At 48.7% G+C, this 19,169-nt stretch overlaps 1 protein-coding gene across 3 annotated transcripts in view; it reads left to right on the top strand.

Annotated features, from left to right (window-relative positions):
* Positions 1 to 19,169, top strand: part of PRICKLE2 (prickle planar cell polarity protein 2) — a 105,675-nt gene that overhangs the window by 75,591 nt on the left and 10,915 nt on the right. For all 3 annotated transcript variants that reach the window (XM_083869548.1, XM_083869550.1, XM_083869549.1), the window contains exons 3-7: positions 9,320 to 9,433; positions 11,137 to 11,274; positions 11,919 to 12,122; positions 13,787 to 13,973; positions 16,287 to 17,150. In XM_083869548.1, the coding sequence (XP_083725674.1) occupies positions 9,320 to 9,433; positions 11,137 to 11,274; positions 11,919 to 12,122; positions 13,787 to 13,973; positions 16,287 to 17,150 (1,507 nt within the window). The remainder of the gene's footprint in view (positions 1 to 9,319; positions 9,434 to 11,136; positions 11,275 to 11,918; positions 12,123 to 13,786; positions 13,974 to 16,286; positions 17,151 to 19,169) is intronic.

The following is a 19,169-nucleotide window of genomic DNA, read 5'->3' as shown; positions in this document are numbered from 1 at the left end:
CAAATTAACAGGCAGGGAATTTTTCTCTGCCTCCTGCTGTTTTGCTGTTGTATTTTTTTGGACGTGAAACAGATTAAATGAAACAACTTTTTCCGCAATATTCTACTTTATTAAAATCTCTATGCAGTATATGAACTGGGGAGGTAAGTGTTCCCCTGAAAGACTAATGCAATTTTCTTATTTTACTTGGACGACAGCCTTTTGTACCTCACTATTCTCAGGAGACAGTGCTCACGTCTCACTCAACACAGCAATTTACAGCATTTCAGTGGGGAGGAGTTGGCCTGCAAACATGACATCGTTTTTTGGCAGTGTCCACAGGTCATTTCATTATTTGAAGAGTCCTTTTAATCCAAAGCTTAAATTACTGTCATCTAGAGGGGAATCAACTCAAATCTATAAGGTCTTGCTGTTGTCCTGGACACTAACTCAGGCATCAGCTGGTCTGTGGTACCTGCCACTAGTGAAAATCATGCTGGTTACTCAATGCCCAGTACTGAAGACAAAAAAAGCATTGGTCCAGTGTTGACAGATACTGATCCAAACATTGTAATGAGGAGTGGAGCTGGAAGTTCTCTCTTATATTATAGCTCATCAGTGTGTAAGACTAAAAAGGGCTTTACTCAAAAGCCATAAATGCAATACATTTCTAAATACATTTATAACACAGGGACTAGGATAGTAATTTAAAAATTGAAAGTGCCCCTGCATAAGGTATGATAAAAATTCTTGTGGTAAACCGACTAAAATGTATTACATATCTGCTCAAGAAAGAGAGGTATAAACTGGAAGGATGCTGGAAATGTTATTTCATTGAGGAACCTACAAGAGCTTCGTTTGTCCAGCCTAGAAAATTGTTCATTAGAATTGTTCTTCTCCCTGTTCATTAGAGGGGGAAAAGCAGTTACCCAGGCTCCAACTTTAGCCCAAGAATGTAGACATAAACTGTCTCCAAATGCATTCAGGCAAGAAATTGGAAGAGGTTTGACACCATCAGAGGTGTAAGGCTTAGTGACAGCCTGCCAGCCAGGGGAGTGATGGATAAAAAATCAGGACTGAGCTCCATAAATCACAATCTGATAAGGAAATAGGGTTTCTTGTAGTAGGAATCAGCTACACAGGATGGCCTGGAGGCTTCTGTGAGGTCTAATCCCACTTGGATTGGACTTCAGTGAGAAATTGTCTTATGGCAGAAGAGAGACTTCTCTTCTGGAAGATAGGAATGCAGATGGAATGGCAGAGGTGGCTGTACAGAAGCAGGGAACATGGGCTTTGTGAAATGCTCTTTTTGTCAGCCTGCAGTTCAATAGTTGGATAAAGAAATGTGTCAAAGTCTTGACATGGGCAAACACCTTTAGAAGTGTGTCCTCAGCAAAGCAAAATCCCAGATTGAGCCTGGCTGCAGAGACAGAGGAAGACATCTCTGGAAGCCAGCTTGTCTGCTGGGCAGTCTGACAGCTGATCCTCCTTGGCACTGACATAAGTTTGAGGGCAGATGCTTGAAAATAAGTCCTTTTGTGCTGTGTTTTTTCACATTTTTAGGCAAGGCATGTGTAAATACATGTGAATGTGCAGCCTTGAATTCCTTGGGCCTGTGGTTTGGAGAAATCCAAAGGGGTTATAACATGCCACTTTGAATTTCTGAATACAAGGGATTTTTTAGGATTTCTATCTTTATTGTGTCTCAGTATTAGGAGCAGCTGGCTATGGGCAGAAATTTCCAATTAAACAGAAGATGGGGCTCTACTTGAGCCTTGGTGTGGCTTTTTGTATGGCTCTGGCATGGCAACATCTGAGAACCTTGCATTCTGTGCTGTAAGAACTCAATTCCCTCTTGTTGTCAACATAGTTGCTCTGGTTGAGTCCCTTAAAAAGTTATGAAAAATCTCATCTGAGCTAAAATTAGAAGCATGAAGGTTCAGGGGCCATTTTTCTCTAAGGCAGCTGTTAGAGCTTGGACCTCAAGAGCTTTGCAGTGGTGTGGAACTTGTAGCTGTCACAGGGAATTTATTCAAGGGCTGACATAGATGTTAATCCTTCTTCTGGATACTTTGCAAAACCTGTTGCAAGGGCCTGAGTTACAAAACCTCCAAGTTTCATCAGTTGCTGTTCAGGTCACAAAGTGAGGGAAGGAGAACGGAGATGAACCTACACTGAATGTGCATTTACACCTTACATAAAGATCTTCACCATTCTGGTGAGACAGAAAGTACATTATCTGGGCCAGGCATCTCTGGGGGACGTGTGTGTCACGGTCATTGTACCACCTTGTTCTTTCTTGAGCCTTCTGAGTTTGGCAAACTGTTTCACCCCTCAAGAGACTGAAGTTCTGCATGCAGCAAGGGAGGAGTAAAACAGACCAAAGCGACCCTGTGCCCCAAACCTGTGTAGTAGTGGGGAGCAGACAAGCTAATTTACAGCCTGGTAGAGGAAGGACAAAAGAGCTCTTCCCTCCTGGTAGATCCTGATCTTGAGAGCAGAGCAGGGTGGATGGAAAGCTGAAGGTCCTGAGGAGAAGCTGTTACTCCTGTACCCTGCTCCCAGGAGCTGCAGCTGCCTCTCATTTTGCCCCCTTACACATGTGCACGCTGGAGTATTTTACCCAAAAGCTGCCTTTCAGCACATTTCGAAAAGCTCTCCAGTTTCACTTTGAGGTAGCGGTAAGTCCATCACCTCCGCGGTGAACTCTCTCAGTATCTAAATAGCCCGGCAGTTAGTGGCTCTTATTTCAAGGCTGGAGTTGTCTAAATCCAGCCCCCAGGCATCGGACTGTGCCGAATGTTTCCCAGCTGCTGGATGGAGCAGCAGTCCTGCACGGAATGCTTTTTCTGCCTGTGATGCCAGTGCTGTGTGACTCGGAGACAGCTGGAGTGGGGTAGGAGGTCCTGGAGCTGTTCCCCTGCCCTGGAACAGAGAGGATGGAGAAGTGTGAGCACATCTCATGCTGCAAAAGAGCCCGTGGCAAAACCATGTCTCTGGACTTCTGCTCCATTTCTGTATCCTGGGGTATTGCCCTGATCGTGGTGAGCCAATGGAAGCTGTCAAAATTACTTAATACTTGAACAATCTTATTATCAGGGAGGGAATCAGCTACTTTTGGTGGGTCACAGAAACCAAACCACTCGCCTGACATGGTTTGCTCGATTCTGAAATTTGAAGACAATATGTGAAGGTCGACAGAGGCGAGAGGCAGGGAGTGGAAAAGCATGGACTGGACTACTCAATAGAAACTTCTCCTGGAGCTTTATTCCAGTGTGCAATTACAGCTTTTCTGTGATGCAGTGTAATGCAAGTGTGCTACCCCATGCCTTAGAAATCCAAGAGCATGTTATATGGGATACCCAGTGGGATGATCAGTGATGATCAATGCAGCAGATCATCATTATCACTCCTGGTGCTCCAGGGGACCCTTGAGCCCTGCATGGACCTCGCAACACAGACAGCTCTCAATGCTATTGAAAGCACCGATCTGGCTCTTTTTAATCCAAATTTAATTTCTGCTTAAAAAAAAAGAAAAATCCTGTTGTAGAGGCTTTCACAAGTTTAAAGCGTGTGGACGCAGGGCCTTCATTCAAATGTCACTCTTTGATGCCAGCAGGAAGCGGCGCTTCCGCGGGATCTCTCACAGGCCAGGGGCTGCTCCAAAGGCTTGGCAGGATGGATGTCGTCCTCGGCTGGGGAGCAGCAGCGCTCAGACGCCTCAGCTGCCGTTAGCCGTGGGAGAGGAGCGTGCGGAAAGCCACAGAGCGTGCCAGAACAAATAGCACTTAGAAAAATGATTTTTTCCCTTTGTTCCCCCTGCCTTTGTCCCTCTGACTTAGGAGCGGGTTTCCAAGAGCAAACCCAGCGTTGCAGGATGCTGGACTGCCCGGCGCCAGGATTGCATCTGCCTCCCACTGCTGTGTGCCGGCAATGGGCGCTCACAGATCTGGGGGTGACACAGGGCTGCTCCCAGCTGGGACTTTGGGCTCTCAGGGGGCACTCTGGATCCCTCCAGGGTGCATGCCTGCATCCCTGTGCTTGGCAGAGCCAGCCAGCAGTTCCCACTCTTCATTTCAGAGCATCTGGCCCCTGCTGTAAGGATTGTTTTGCTTCAAAAAATAAATCGGTGCTTTGTATCCTAACGGCCTTGGAAAAGGAGGACATGCCAGACTTGGGCCAAAGCACACTGAACCCGTTTTCCAGGCTCACACGTGCTGTCATCTGTGGAGCTTGAGTGTGAGTCAACGTGTACAAGCACTTGCAATGTTTCACAGACATATTGGGAAAGTTATTTGCATGTGGTTTGTTTGAGATTTTTTTTCCCCTTTGCTTTTCCAAGGGAGGCCAGCAGGAATGAGAGACATACAAAAGCATCGAGTTTGTTTCTCTGTCAATTTTAAGTGCTCAATGTAAAGGATCATTAAAGCCTGACGTGTGCTGTTCAGAAGCCAGCACTGGGGAGGAGCAGGCAAGCCACAGGAGCAGCCCTGCTCGCCCGGGCCAGCACAGGCTTGCCAGAGCCACTGGCTGCCTTCTTCCCTCAGCAGCCAACTCCCGTGGGAATTTGCACGCAGCAGTGAGCCAGGACAAGGGGCCACAATTGAGCACACACACACATGAATGTGCCACCAGCTTCCTGTGCTGCCATGGGACATCCCTGGGTGTCATGGAATGGGCTGCCAGGGCTGTGCTTCCTTGGCATGTTCCCAGGAGAAACGATGCTGTCCTGGGCATGGAGGGGACATTAGGGAATGGTGGTGTGCCTGTATTTTGAACAGACTCCACTGTGTGTGATGATTTACTGCACTGTGCCCGAGTGGTGGCTGACTCACCAAGGTCCCCTTTTTGGGAACATCTGTGTTCAGGCACCCTACTACACACAGGCCAGCACGTCCGGCCCTCACAGGGCTCTTTGCAAAAGCCCTGCAGTTTGTTTTGCAGTTGGTTTGGTTTCATGAGAGCCAGGAGGGATTGCCCAGCTGGCTGTGCTGGAGCTGTGAGGGCTGAGCAAGTCGGCACCCGTGCCAGGACACCGTGTGCTCCTTTGTAGTCCATCCCAGCCATAGAGTCATCCCAAACAGCCCGGTTGGATGGGTGCTTTAGGAAGGGGTGTTGTGTCCAGGGCAAGTACAACCAAATGCTACTTCCCAACAGCAATTTGTGGCGTAAGAAATATGATATTTCCCCTCCACCTCCTTTAATTCATTGATCAAAGAGATCCTTTGTCAATAGTTTGAATTTACAGGATGTTTGCAAACTTTTCCTTCTAGGAAGGCTTTGCTTGTAGATATGCTCATGTGGGTTTTGTCTTTGGTCACCCTGGGACTGCCAGAACAAGCTGCAGTCCTGCCTTTATTTAGCAGGGCCAGGGTAGGTTTGTAAACTGTCAAAGTTAAACTGGAAACATACCCCAAACCTAAGAAAACCACAGAACACAAAGGCATTTGTAAACTAATGTAATTACTTTCCTCAGTGCCTTTGAATAAAGTTGGCTCCAGTTTAAAGGCTTTTTTCTGCCCTGTTTTTACATTATGTTTTTTCCTTTCTCCTGGTTTCTTTCTTTTTTAATTTCTACCTCCCCCTCTTCCCCTCCTCCCTTTTCGTATCAAGCAGCTGCTAAGTTCCAAAATATATATCAGTTTTTGTTAGCAAAACTTGGTGTTTGGACATTTTCCTTATGGAGGTGAGAATAACACCTTGGGAATCTGCTGTGCCAGGTTCTGGTAGCACGGAGCCTGTCCTGAGTGGAACCTCCCTGGAGCAGGATGGAGCTTGCCCAGCCTGCCAGTATCCCATGGCACCAACACCCACAGCTGTCCTGTGTCCAGTGCACTGGCCAGACCATCCCCACAGCATCTAGGACCTTGTGATGTTGTCTGAAGCATTATTTTAACTCAGCGTGATGTTTTCCAGTCTACTCTGGGATTTCTGTCATCCAGATGTGAGAAGAAGCCAGAGTGAAGTGAGACAAGGGGGAAAACTGAGGATGAAACCTAGTCCAGCCCCACAAGGGGCTCCTGTGTGTTAATGATGCTCGTTGGGATAATCACAGGCAGGGTAGATCTGTTGCAAGGGGAAATAGGAGGATGCAGAGCTGCTGTGTTGTACAGCAGAAGTATTTAATAATAAAACAGTTACAGATACTGCACTGTTTAAAGAGGAAATGTTATCTCTCTGGGGTCATTGCCCACTCTGTTATCCTTATCTGGGTGCAACTCCTATTGCAGAGCCTGTAAGGGCAGTGAGGAGCCACCAGCATCAGGCACGTGGGGGGTCTGTCCCTGGCCCTCCAAGGCTCACCAGCTACAAGGCTCGTGCGTGCTGCAGCACAGTGCTGGATGGAGGAGGAGTTACTTTTGCATAAAACAGTGACCTTTTGTACAAAAGCAAAATGCAGACTGAGCAGTTTTAGTTTTCCAGCAAGTTAATGCTTTCTGTATGCTTTTTCCCTGAAAAGCCAGATTGATCTAAGAATCCCCTTTTCCTTCTTTATTTCTGAGCATCGCACAGGCCTGTGCCAATCCAGCTGCCAGCTGCTCCCACAGCAGGTCAGAAATACTGTCAGTAGCCAGCTGGGCACTGAGGCAGGGACACTGGCAGCCTGTGACCCTGTCCCTCCCAGTCTTGGGTCTCCCATCCAAGGAGCTGGGTTCATGCCATGGGAACGGGTGATGGATGAGAGAGTGTTACATGCACAGGCCTGGCCCAATGTCATCCTGGGCAAGGAGTGTCTTGCTCTTCATCTGCTCTCTGGATGGATCTCTTGGGATAGAAGTGATGTCCCAGGTGAAAGGGTCTGTGCATCCCTCTGGTTCAAGTTTTTCCCCAAAAAGGGGTGGTGGCTGGTGAAAAAACCTTGGCAGGCATAAGGATTTTCTCCCCACAAGATGTTCCACAGGCACTGGACAAGGATTGGCAGCTGCCTCTGCTCCATCCTCTCCATGAGCACTCCTGTAGAAGGTCCCCTTGGCTGATGCAGATCCAAAGCAAACCCTTTCAGGTTATTTCAGGCAACAGAACACAGGTTGGAGCCTGTTGTATTTATTTTGTTTTGCTTCTCAAACCAAATTGCCCATCCCTGCCAAGCTATGTTGCTGGTGTGATGGGAACCAGTTCCTGCAGTCCTGCTGAGACTAAATGGAAAACTTCCCAGCGGAAGCGGGAGCGGAGCTGGGCACGTACGTCCTGCTGGGTTGTGCTCCAGGAAGCAGCACCCAGGCAGCTGAAGGAAGAGCTTCCATCTTTGGTTTTTGCCCAGGGTGAGCGTCTTGGGGCTCGTTGCTTTAGTAGTTTGGCAGCTCTTCAAAAAAAAAAAATAATTTATGGTCTCCACCAACTTCAAGGACTGGGTGGGCAAAAAGCCTCGTTGTGAGAAATCAAAACACAAGCAAACCAGTGTGAGTGCAGGGCACAGCAAGCAGCCTCTCTGCACGTGGGGATTTTGGCAGGAGAAGCCAGTGGGAGTGTGTGCTGGCTGGGTACACACAGTGTGGCCATGTGGAGCCCTGGCAGCCCAGGAAAGGCTCTGGTGTGGCTGCTGGGGCATTGTCGGGAGATTTTCAACTGCAAACTCTGGTGCATGGACTTAGGGAGCTCATTTAACATCAAGATGCTGCAATTAGTCCTTTGCAATGTGTATATTTGCTACCTTGTGTAGTATGTCATAAGGATTTAGTGTTTTTTAATGTGTTTTGATGTCCCTGGGATGAAGGATGCTCTATAAATGCAAAGTAAGTATTCTATTGTTTGTTTTCTTTTTAACATAACAAAATACTTCACAGCCATTCTTTCTTTGACAGTTTCCATAGCTGGTGGGTCTGTTTCTGCTGTGCCTTAGCAAAACAAATTTAGGGTTTTGCAGTAAATTGCATATGCTCAGCACGTTCTTCGGCTTTGCAACACGAGCAGTTCCCTTGTCATCAGCACTGTGGACCTGTGTGTGGAAATCTGCTAAAATTTCCCTTTCTGGAAAACCTGATGATGGGGAAAGGTGGATGGTGACATCGGTTTGGGAGAAACCATAAATTGAGAAAACTGCTGGAGCAGCTCGTGCTCACAGGTAGTTCTGAATGAGAGCAGGGAGTGAGATGAATGCAGATCAATTATTGCTGAATAAAACTAGGTTTGGATAGTTATTCTAGAATAAAAGGGTATTTCTTCCTGTGGAAGATAACTGTGTGTGAGCCACCCCCATCAGCCTGTGAGCCCATGGGTGAGCTCCCCTGCCAGCCAGCCCTGTGTGACCAGCCTGTGTCCCCATTCCTCCCAATGACCCACAGCAGCTTGTCATCTGTCCGCAGATGCTGTGGGGCTGTGCAGGAAGAGAGGTGGTGCTTTCTAGGCCAAAGTTCAAAGCATACAGTGAGGGAAAAAGCTGATCAGAAACCACCGCAAAGGAAGTGTTATTTGGGAAAAGCCCTGTGTAAGCTGCAGGCAGTACAGCCACTCCAAAATGAATTGCTGATAGCTGAGGGAGCATCTCGGGGCTAATCCCACCATGGCAAAGGCAGAAAGCTGTGCGCACTGGGAGAACAGCCTGCATCTCTCTAGCCAAGAGCAGATTTAAGGATGCCAGCCAGCCCTCTGCTTCTGCCCAGGCATCCGGAGATGTCTGGGGCTGCAGTGAATCCCAATCCCAGCTGAGCTTTCCCTTACCTTTACCTTCTCCTGGTTCTTTCCAAGCTGTTCAATGTCACCGTGGCCATTATGGAGCGAATCCTCAGCCAGGGAGTCCCCTCCCGGTGCTGGCCCAGCCCCTGAGTGCACATCCCAGGTGTGGCAGTCGGAGAAGAGATGCTGGGATTTAGGGTGTGCTTCCTCTCCGGGCTGCACTGCGCTCCCAGCGTTGGGCACACTGTTCCTCAGCCTTTTTAATAGCTGATTTTAATTACACGCTCTGAGACGAAAGAGAAAAAAAAACTAAGCCTTCCAACAGATATTATCTGCTGTTTATTTCCACAAATTGCAGCAGAAAAAAGCCCGGAGGGGTTTGATGGAGGTGGAGGCTGAGATAGCCAGCAACACGGAGACTGCTGGGGCGCAGCCTTTTTAACCTCCCTGCCGAGGCAGGTGCCGACACATCCCTGCAGCCAGCACAATGCTCACGCTATGGAGGCTGACAGAGCAAACGGTAACGTGCCCACCTCGCCGGGGCTGCCACCCTTCTGCCTTGGAGAACAAAAGAAAACCAACCTGGAGCAGCTCCTGGCTGTGTTTCCCTGCTCAAAATCTTCAGGAAGACCCAGCGCTTGCTGCCTCAGGGGGTGGCTGCTGGCCGGGCACGGGGACATGGGCTCGGCCAGGGAACCCCACTGCAGTCCCCTCTCTTGCTCCGTAGGTGCACCAGTACTACAGCTGCCTGCCCGAGGACAAGGTTCCCTATGTCAACAGCCCAGGAGAAAAATCTCGCATAAAGCAACTTCTTCACCAGCTGCCACCACATGACAATGAGGTCAGTATCCAGAAAATGTCTTTGGACATCAGCAGGGCTGTGGGTGGGAAATGGCTGCTCCTCCTGGGGTTTACTTGTGGGAAGCGTGGCTGTCATTTCTCAACTCCATTTGCTTTTCAGGGGGATATACTTGAATTTCGGTCATGCTGCTATTTAAGTTGCTGTATTTGCTCCCTGCTTTGATTGTTGGAGGTGGGGAGTTGTTTGTTTCTAAAGTTAAATTTTTTTAAAATCATATTTCTTCAGTTGTCTCAAAAAAAAGCATTTTCTCAGCCCTTGGAGCCCAAGGCCCCGTTAAAAGTGGCTTGGAATGTTGTTGAGATTATCTAGAGACAGATCCAAAGTTACAAAAGCCTTTTCCCAGGTGTTGCTTCCGACTCACCTTGGAGTGGGAGTGAGTGTGCTGGGGAGGGGCTTCACCTGGGCTGAGCCTCATGAGCTGGGAGAGCCTGCGAGGCCGCAGGTTGAGTCAAAACCAGTCACAGCAAAATAAACCTTCTCACATCTCTCAAGAATGATGTGAGGCAGCAAAAGGGGTCTGGCCTATGACGTCCTGATCTCACCAGTGAGAACACTCGCTTCTGGTAACCCACAAAATTTCCCTGTGTAAACAAAAAGAATTATTTTCATGCTACTTTCTGAAGAAGCCGCTCTGGAAAATACATGCAGGTAACTTGTTTGATCTCAGTCAGATTTTTACAAGTTTGCCTGCACGTGGCTGAATGCCATGGACACACAGCACTGTCAGCATGGGGGGAGCTCCAGGCACAAAGAAGGGACTTCTTCCCATACACCCAGCCTGCCTGCTTCCCTGGCAGCTGCTGGAAACCCACAGCCTCTGACAGCAAAACGTCATAAGAATAAATACACACAAATGCTGCCACTGCAGCCTGTTTTCCTGCAAGTTGGACATACAAGTCTGTGTGTCTTTTCTGCAAATTGGCAGATTTTGCATCCAGTTTCCCTCCATGCTCAGTTTTTTGAGCATTCAAAGTGTGCTGGTTGCTCATGTGAATAACCCTGCTCAGCTCCATGAGCCTGCTTTTCCAAGTAACAGAGGGTGGATTGGATCCTGGTTTTACATTTGACCTCCCTGGCTCTTCAGTTATATTCCCCATTGAAATGCAACCAGCCAAGAGCTAAGCCTGCAGGATGGAAATAACCAGGAAAACCTCAAAGTTTTATAAGCTTCAGGGAAATTGCATCATTCATTGTTTGTATCCTTTTTTTTTACTTGTTTCTTTTATTACCATGCAATGCAGAGGTTTTGCAAATCAGCAGGCTTGATCCTCTGCTGGAAGAATAGTTCACAAGTCACTGGAACTCTGTCATTTGTGCAGAGAAAAGGGTCTGTGCTCTAGAAATACCAATGGAATATTGTGAAGACCTCTGCTACAGGAGGCTGATGGAGAAAGCAGGAAAACCATCAGTCCAACTGCTGGTCTGGGTGGGACTCTGAGAACCCAACTTTTAAGACTTTTTTACAAATTGAGCACCCAAAGAGCAACAGTCTTCCTGCCCTTTTTTCTCATCTTCACCTCTTGAAATTCTGACCAAACCCCAGATACCTGAAGCCCATATACCTTTATTTCTCCACCTCCCCAACAGCCAAGGGCAGAGGTTTGCAGGGCCCATGGAATGGTGCCTCACTGGGTGGTGAGCCAGGGACGCCCCAGGCACTTAGCATCACTTGTGTTTTTCAGGTCCGCTATTGCAACTCATTGGATGAGGAGGAGAAGAGGGAGCTCAAACTCTTCAGCAACCAGAGGAAGAGGGAAAATTTAGGGAGAGGCAATGTTCGGCCATTCCCTGTAACCATGACAGGAGCCATCTGTGAGCAGGTGGGTAGTGGCTGATGAACTGGTACCTGCATCACCCAAGTGAAGCATGTCTCCTGTGAAGACAGGCTGAGAGACCTGGGACTGTTCACCTTGGAGAAGAGAAGGTTCTGGGGTGCTTTAAAAACCTTTCCAGTATCTAAAGGGACTACATGAAAGTTGAAGCAGGACTTTTTACAAGGGCATGTATTGATAGAGGGAATGGCTTTAAACTGACAAGAGAGCTTGTCTAAATTAGATATTAGAAAGAAATTCTTCCCTTTCAGGGTGTTTAGTCACTGCCACAGGTTGCCTAAGGAAGTTGTGGCTCCTCCATCCCTGGAAGTGTTCAGGTCAGATTGGATGAGGCTTTGAGGAACCTGGTCTAGTGGAAGGTGTCCCTGCCCATGGCAGGAAGATCGGAACGGGATGATCTTCAAGTCCCTTCCAAGTCACACCATTCCATGATTTAATGACACTCATGGAACAGGCATCTGCCTGTGACCCTTCCAGGTGCAAGTGCCAGGGTCTGTCAGGACAGCTTTCAGGATATTTGACATGGACTTGTCTGTTCAGCTCCTGGCATTATGCCGGGCAGTGATTGTGAGATCCTGTTGGGGATGGGTGGCAGTGGGGTCACCTCTGTTAATCCCTGGCTTTTCTGACAGTGTGGTGGCCAGATCAATGGAGGGGACATGGCTGTCTTTGCCTCACGAGCGGGACATGGCGTCTGCTGGCACCCTCCCTGCTTCATCTGCAGTGTCTGCAATGAGCTGCTGGTTGACCTGATCTACTTCTACCAGGATGGGAAGATCTACTGTGGCAGGCACCACGCCGAGTGCCTCAAGCCCCGCTGCGCTGCATGCGATGAGGTAAGGGACAGCATCTGCCATGAGCACTGCTGCCTGCTGGGGTGGCACAGGAGGGTTGGGTGGCATTTCCCCTCCCTCCCTGATTTTTTCATGGAGGCATACACACCAAATTGATGGCTTGGCTTTGCCAAGGGTTTGAGCAATCTTTTCCTGAGGTTTCAGGTATTCTTAGTTGCAGTCTGCCTAGGACTGTTATGAGTTAGGACCTCATCTACACACAGGAAGCTGAGGGGTTTTCATGAGTGTTTGCAGTAGAAGCACAGCCCCCTGGCTGTGTGATTTTAGCCCAGCTGGGTGTGGTGATCCTCCCTTCTCCATTTCCACAGAGGAAGCCCCTGGTGGGATGAGTGCTGTATTTCTTGCAAGTCGGTCATGTCTGACTACACGCCGAGCTGAAATAGGCTTTGAGAGAGGCGATTAACAGGCTATAGGAAGCTGAGCAAATAGAATACAAAACTAAAATAGAAAACCATAGAGAGTTGCCTCTGAGCACTTCTCAAGTGTCAATCTCTGTTTAAAAGGCTGGTGAAGGAAATGGCTCTGGTTTTTAAAGTTATGAAAACCGTAGTGTGGAAAACCGTATGTACTATAAAATACCACGTCCCATCCTTGTAAGCGTGTAATAGTAAATATCTAAGGCTATCTGCACTTCAAATATAAAGAGCATTGATGTATGTGTCCAATTAAATTTGTAGTATTACCAGTGAAAGACAACTGGCTTTACTCCTTTGTGGCTTAGGCTGGGTAATTTTTCTTTCCATGTACTTTTTATCCCTGCAAATTCTCATTTAATTCTTTCATTCAGCTCATTCTTCAGCACACTTCTCTTCCCATAAATCATCAAGTAGTAATTGCGAGAAACAGTAATTTAGGGATAGGAGGATTTGCAGAGGAAAAGCCTTTGGTGTACCCTGTGCCAGCGTAGGGAGCCAGGGAGCAGATCTGGGTTGCTGGCTTCCTTGGCTTGGCTTTGGGAGTTGAGATGAGGTGGGGATGAGAAGAAGACAGCAAGAAAGCATCTGCTGAAGACATTTTAGATGGCTGCTTCTCCAGCTTATCCTTAACAACACTCTGTGGCTCAGTTTCCCCACTGATATAATGACTACAATCACCTTTATAGGCACCCAGGCTGGGGTAGCAGCAAGGTGAGGAGCCAAGGTAGCTCCACTTTTTCCCCTCTCTAGAGAGCTGCCACTTTTCCTTGTGCTTTGCTCATCCTTTGTGGTCAGGTCCCTGTTTCAGAGACGGGTAAACGTGTTCCAGTAAGCGGCTGCTCTGTTCTTCAGAAGCCCACCAGATCGATAGGTTGTATATAAGTGAGTTTATTACCCTGATCGACCTCTCTGTTTGATGGGTGAGCTTACCAGCACATTACTGCAGCTCTGCCTTAACACTTTGTAGTCTGGGCACAAACGTGCTTCTGAGGAATTTGCATTTTAATGGATTTTCCTAAGAAATGATGGGTGCCCCTGCCACAAACCAAACTATGGGATTTTCCTACACAGGACTTGGGGTGGGGGGTGGGAGTTAGCTGTAAAATTTGGAGGTTTCATGAACAAAGGGGCACAGCTGCCTTGCATGGGCAGGAGACACAGAGGTTCGTGTCTGCATCCCATGTCCCTTTTCTGACCAGCTCTGCTCCACGCTTGTGTTTCTTCCCCCAGATCATTTTTGCTGACGAGTGCACAGAGGCTGAAGGGCGGCACTGGCACATGAAGCATTTCTGCTGCTTTGAGTGTGAGACAGTCCTGGGGGGGCAGCGCTACATCATGAAGGATGGGAGGCCCTACTGCTGCAGCTGCTTCGAGTCCCTGTACGCCGAGTACTGCGACACCTGCGCCCAGCACATCGGTACGTGGGAGGGCACAGCCCCTGGGGAGCTTCTCACAAGAGCTGCTGCATTAAGTCCTTGGACTGTGGGGCTGCGGGCAGGACTGTGCATGGCTGGGGCAATCAGATGTGTTTGTGCCTCTATCACGTTCCACCAAGGAGGTAACATGGTGATTTATTTGGTTAAACCAGTGTTTATCCCTTTTTGTAGTCAGAGAGGGGAGGATTATCAGAGGGCAACCTCAGGAGCAATGGCAGCTAGTGAAAGCCTTCTCTGGCATAATAAAATTTCTCTGGCACATTTTTTTCCCTTTAAATATCATTTTCCTGTAATCAGCCTGGTTCTTTGACTCAGATTTTTCCCATCCACGCTTGCCAAAGGATCACATGATTTGATGAGCTACTGTTAGAAAAGATACTTGTTCATTAGCCATCATTATTGTTTCTGAGCCTTTTTCAATCAACTTGCAGATAGATGTTCTCAGACAGAAAGAAATAATGCATCAGGGTCAATTTATGTTTCTAGAAGAGTGGTTTAAAATGCACTTCAGTCAGGGGGCTAGATGTCCCCAAGTTGAGTGGGCTGGGAAGCATCTTGCTCTCTCCAGCCCCCTTTGCCACTTGGCTGAGCACAGTGAGCACGCAAGACAGCCCTTCCTTTGTCCATGGAGGTGAGCTCACATGCTCAAATACTTCATATGCTGCAGAGGAAAAAAGCATTTTGCTCCTGTGCAGCAGCCAGATGGCACAGGGAGGGGAAATGCAGGGTTTCAGTGAAGCACTTGGAGGATTTGTCTACTGTGACCTGCAGCACATCCTTCCCAAAAGCTCAGCTGCAGAAAGGTGAAGAAGCAGCTGATAATGTTTCTTGCATGGTCCCTTCTCTCATGCTTCCCCCATCTGCTGTCCTTCACTCCAACTGGCCTCCAGCTGGAGCCTGCTGTCAGGTTTTCAGGGTAAAATGTCTGGTTTGGTGCATATTTGCAAATTTCTAGCAAAGGAAGGACTGCAACCATTTTGCTGCAAGTTGCTTATAGTAGTGAACTGAGCCAACAAGCTACATAAAACAGAGGTAAGCATGTAATGAAGTCTGGTAATGCTTGGGTTGGGTAGGTAAGGATGGAGTAAAGAGGCTGCACTCTTTCCTCTGCAAGATGGCTTTGGGCAGTGGAAAAGGAGCTGATAAAATCCCACCCACCATCTTGTCGCTCTTTTGCCCACAAATGTAGTGCTCGCATCTGTATAAAAGCACTTTGCTCACTATAAGAGGAGGAAAAAAACCTATTACACTAAACCTAATTTAGCTTGGAATAAAACAGACCATTAACATACTGTTCATTTATAAGTTACCTGGCAGCTTTGGCCCCACAGTGGGTGTGCAGGCACGTGCTGTGCACATGTGGGTGCAGTACCCGCCATGTTAGCCAGCCCACACTGTGCGTGGCAGTTTCTCAGGGAACGAAGGCAGCAAGGGCTTTGGCCAGGAATAGCAGCTCAAACAAGTGTGCAAACATTATAATTGAAACCTTGGGAGCTTTGCTCACGGCTCTGACTGAGCACTGTGCAGACGTTGCTCCCTGGGGTTTGGCTGGCGGGAGACAGACTGACTGTGTCAATTCTTTTACTGAACCCAAGGGGGGCCTGGTGAAGCAACCCAGGAAATTAGTGTGGCTGGGTGCAAGGCAAGAGTGTGTGCTCGACCCTTGAGGCCAGATCTTTCCGTTCTCTTTTGGAGAAGCGGTCCCAGAAGCCAAAAAAAAAAAGTTGAGATGGGACCACAGTAGCAGCAAGGAACAGAGGTGTCATCTGCTCTGTTACATACTTAAACAAGGCAGCACAAATTCCTCATTATGGTTTAGTTGAAGGCTTTTTTTTTTTTTTTTTTTTAATAAGCAGCATATTGCTTTTACTTCAAGGACTTTATGGAGAACTTCTTGCATTCCTTTGCTTTATGATCGGAAATATCCACATTTAATACAAAATAGCTTGAGGCATGGTTCTGCTGCCTTTCCCAACACTGAGTAACTCCCAAGCAAAGGCCTGGAATTAGAATTGGGAAGAATTAAAAATGGGATTAACTTCATTCATCAGAGAAACCCTGAAAAAGGGCTTTCAAGAGCAAGGCTGAGTGCATGTCACTCATAGTAGATCATAGGGTCATAGGATAGTTAGGGTTGGAAGAGACCTTAAAGATCATCTCATTCCAACTCCCCACCATTGCCAGGGACACTTTCCACTAGACCAGATGGCCTGATTGCCCATCCAGCCTGAGCTTGCTGCAGGTGTTAAGTGCAGTGTTAGATGACCCTGACACTGTTCATCTTCTCTCTCAAGGTATTGACCAGGGCCAGATGACGTACGATGGCCAGCACTGGCACGCCACCGAGACCTGCTTCTGCTGTGCCCAGTGCAAGAAGTCACTGCTGGGACGGCCCTTCCTGCCCAAGCAGGGGCAGATCTTCTGCTCCAGGGCCTGCAGCATTGGTGATGACCCCAATGGCTCCGACTCCTCCGACTCAGCTTTCCAGAGCGCGCGGGCCAAGGAGTCCCGCCGCAGCGCCAAGATCGGCAAGAACAAGGGGAAGGGCGAGGAGGGGGCACGCAGCCCCTGCAACCAGCTGCAGGTCACCTCCAACCGCCTCTCTACCGACGTGGACCCCCTGTCCCTGCAGATGGATCTGCTGAGCCTGGCCAGCCAGACTCCGAGCCTCAACAGGGACCACTTGTGGAGGAGCCGGGACGAGCTCTATCACTATGGGGGCAAAATGGAGCAAAGCCAGTCTCAAACCCCCTTGCAGCTTCTCAGCCAGTGCAACATAAGAACCTCCTATAACCCCACCCAGGTCCCGAGCTCGCAGTCGGATTTATGGGCAAAACACTTCAGCAACCAAAAGAGGAGCTCCTCGCTGGCCATGAAGAGCCATGGTGGCAGCTTCATCCAGGACTGCAGAGAGGACTACTACTCAGGGAGGCTCCGCTCGCAGGAGAGCTACAGTGACATGTCCAACCAGAGCTTCCCAGAGACCAGAGGAAGTGTCAAAGTCCCCAAGTATGAAGAGGAAGAGGAGGGTGGGATGCCAACATCACAGTGTCGCACCCGTCACCCCATCAATGCCCTCAAGTTCACAGAGGACCTGACGCCCACCGAGCAGACTCCCCGGGGCTCCATGGAGTCCCTGGCACTCTCCAATGCTACAGGTATGTCACCCCTACTCCTGCCACCCTGAGACCACCCCAGCACATCCTCCATGCAACTGAGTCCCTTGTGTTCTGGTGTCTTCCCAATATGAGGGTGACCAGCACCTTGGGGACCACTGCTCAGTGACACAGGCTTGTCTGCCTGGTCCCAGCAAACGTGACAGTTCCTCTCCATTTGCTTGCTTGTTTACCAAATGCAGAGCTTTATAGATGACTGGCCTTTCTGTGCAGCTCAAAACAAATGTTTTCAAGCTCTTTAATCCTCCCTTTTGTGAAGAGAAGGGGAAAATCAAGGCCAACTGCTAATGCAGAGGCAGATTTCAGCCTTCAGCACTTGAAGGACTGCTGTCAGCTGCCCTTGTGGGCTAAAAATATTTTTAAATGCTTTGAAATAGGCCCAGTTAACCCCTTTTGAATGTTATGCAGTCCTCAAGCACGTGACTAGTTGAAAGAAATTCCTCCCCCTCTATGCACAGCTCTTTAATTCCTCTTCCCCAACCCTTAGTAGAAACTGCAGGGAAAAGCCAGGCAAGATGCTTGTCCCATCAGGCTGAGCTCGTTTCTCACGAGCACATCCCTCACGAGGGTCATATTTCTCAGTCCTCTCACCCCAAACATGTTTGGGTTTCACTCGTGGCTGCAGGGATGGGTGTGTGTGTGCACGGACGTGTCTGTGTGCGGCTCTGGTCTGCAGCTGGCGCTGGGCAGGCTCTGTCCTTCCTGCAGCCTGCTCTGCTTCGCTCACCCACCACGGCTCCCACGTCCCTCAGCACAAAACGACTTAGGAAAGAGAATACTGAGCCTGGTTTGCTCACCAGAGGAACTGCCTTGCTTTTTCTTAGCGGCTCCCCTTGGCTTTTCTCTGTTCCAGCCAATCCTTGCTTGCATTTAGGCAGGTCCTGCATCTGAACCCCTGCAAAATGGAGCCCTTCTTCCTTGCTCCTGGCAGGGAGTGGCCTGTGGGGTGTTTGTGCCTGGTCCTGAGGATCCCCCACAGGATGCTTGCAATGGGTGGTGAAGTTTGCCAAGCCCGTAGAGAGCTGAGTCCCCCTGAATCCCAGTTCTGGGCTCTGCCCTGCCTGGATGGACAGGTTTGCTCTGCTACGCCCATGCCTCCTCATCTGCGCCCGGGGTTTGGTGTGTTTGTTTAGGGAAGCTGCCAGCCCCATGCAAAGATGTGAAATGATCTCTATTTCAGCCAGGATCTCCCTACCCACCAAGTGGAGTAATGGGAGGGAGAGGAGAAGCTAATGAGCTGGGAAGGGTTTTTGCTTAAACAGTCTCAGATATACACAGAGGAAAAATAGATGTGAAATGGCAAGGGAATTGGGAATTGGTCTCCAAAACAGCATTTCCCTGAGCAAAGCTCCACATTGCCAAAGCCTCTTGTGTTCCTGAAAAATTGTGTTGTGTAAACCCCTTCAGTACAAAGAGTCTTGAGCAACACCAAGCTTGGATGAGCAATCCCTGAGCAGTGGAGAGGTTGTTGCATGCTTTGGAGCTGAAGTGTAACATATTATTGGGGATATAGGTCAAGACAGAGAAAATATGGCAAGGCCTTAAAATCAAAGTGGAAATGATTCTGCCTTTCATTTTAGAAACCCCTTTTTAAAATGCTGGGAGGGAGACCTCCCAAAGGCATCCGTCCACCATACAGAACCAGAGTCTGAGTTTCCTCAGGGGCAGTGACTGCCCTAATGGCTTGCTGCTTTCCTGCTTTCTGGAGCAGATGCTCAGCGTGATGGGGCTTGCAGTGAGTGTTCATCGTTCCTCTGCAGAATGAGATGATAATGTTTTTATTAATGCGCAAGGTTCTAATAATTTCCCTTCCTCTGTGAGCTGGCTCAGCTGAGCTAGGGGCACTGCAGCAGCAACAGGCAGCTCCCCCAGGGCCATGTCTGCAATTATGGAGGACACAATTATCATCCCTTTTAATTGGCAGTGTTTTGAGGACAGGGGGATTTGGTGACCTGGATGAGATCTGTGAGAGAGCAGGTTTTTGGGCAGGTGATGTCAGGG

The sequence above is a fragment of the Zosterops lateralis genome, assembly GCF_965231275.1.
Source record: "Zosterops lateralis genome assembly, chromosome: 11".
NCBI lineage: Eukaryota > Metazoa > Chordata > Aves > Passeriformes > Zosteropidae > Zosterops > Zosterops lateralis.
This window is presented reverse-complemented; position numbering and strand designations above follow the sequence as displayed.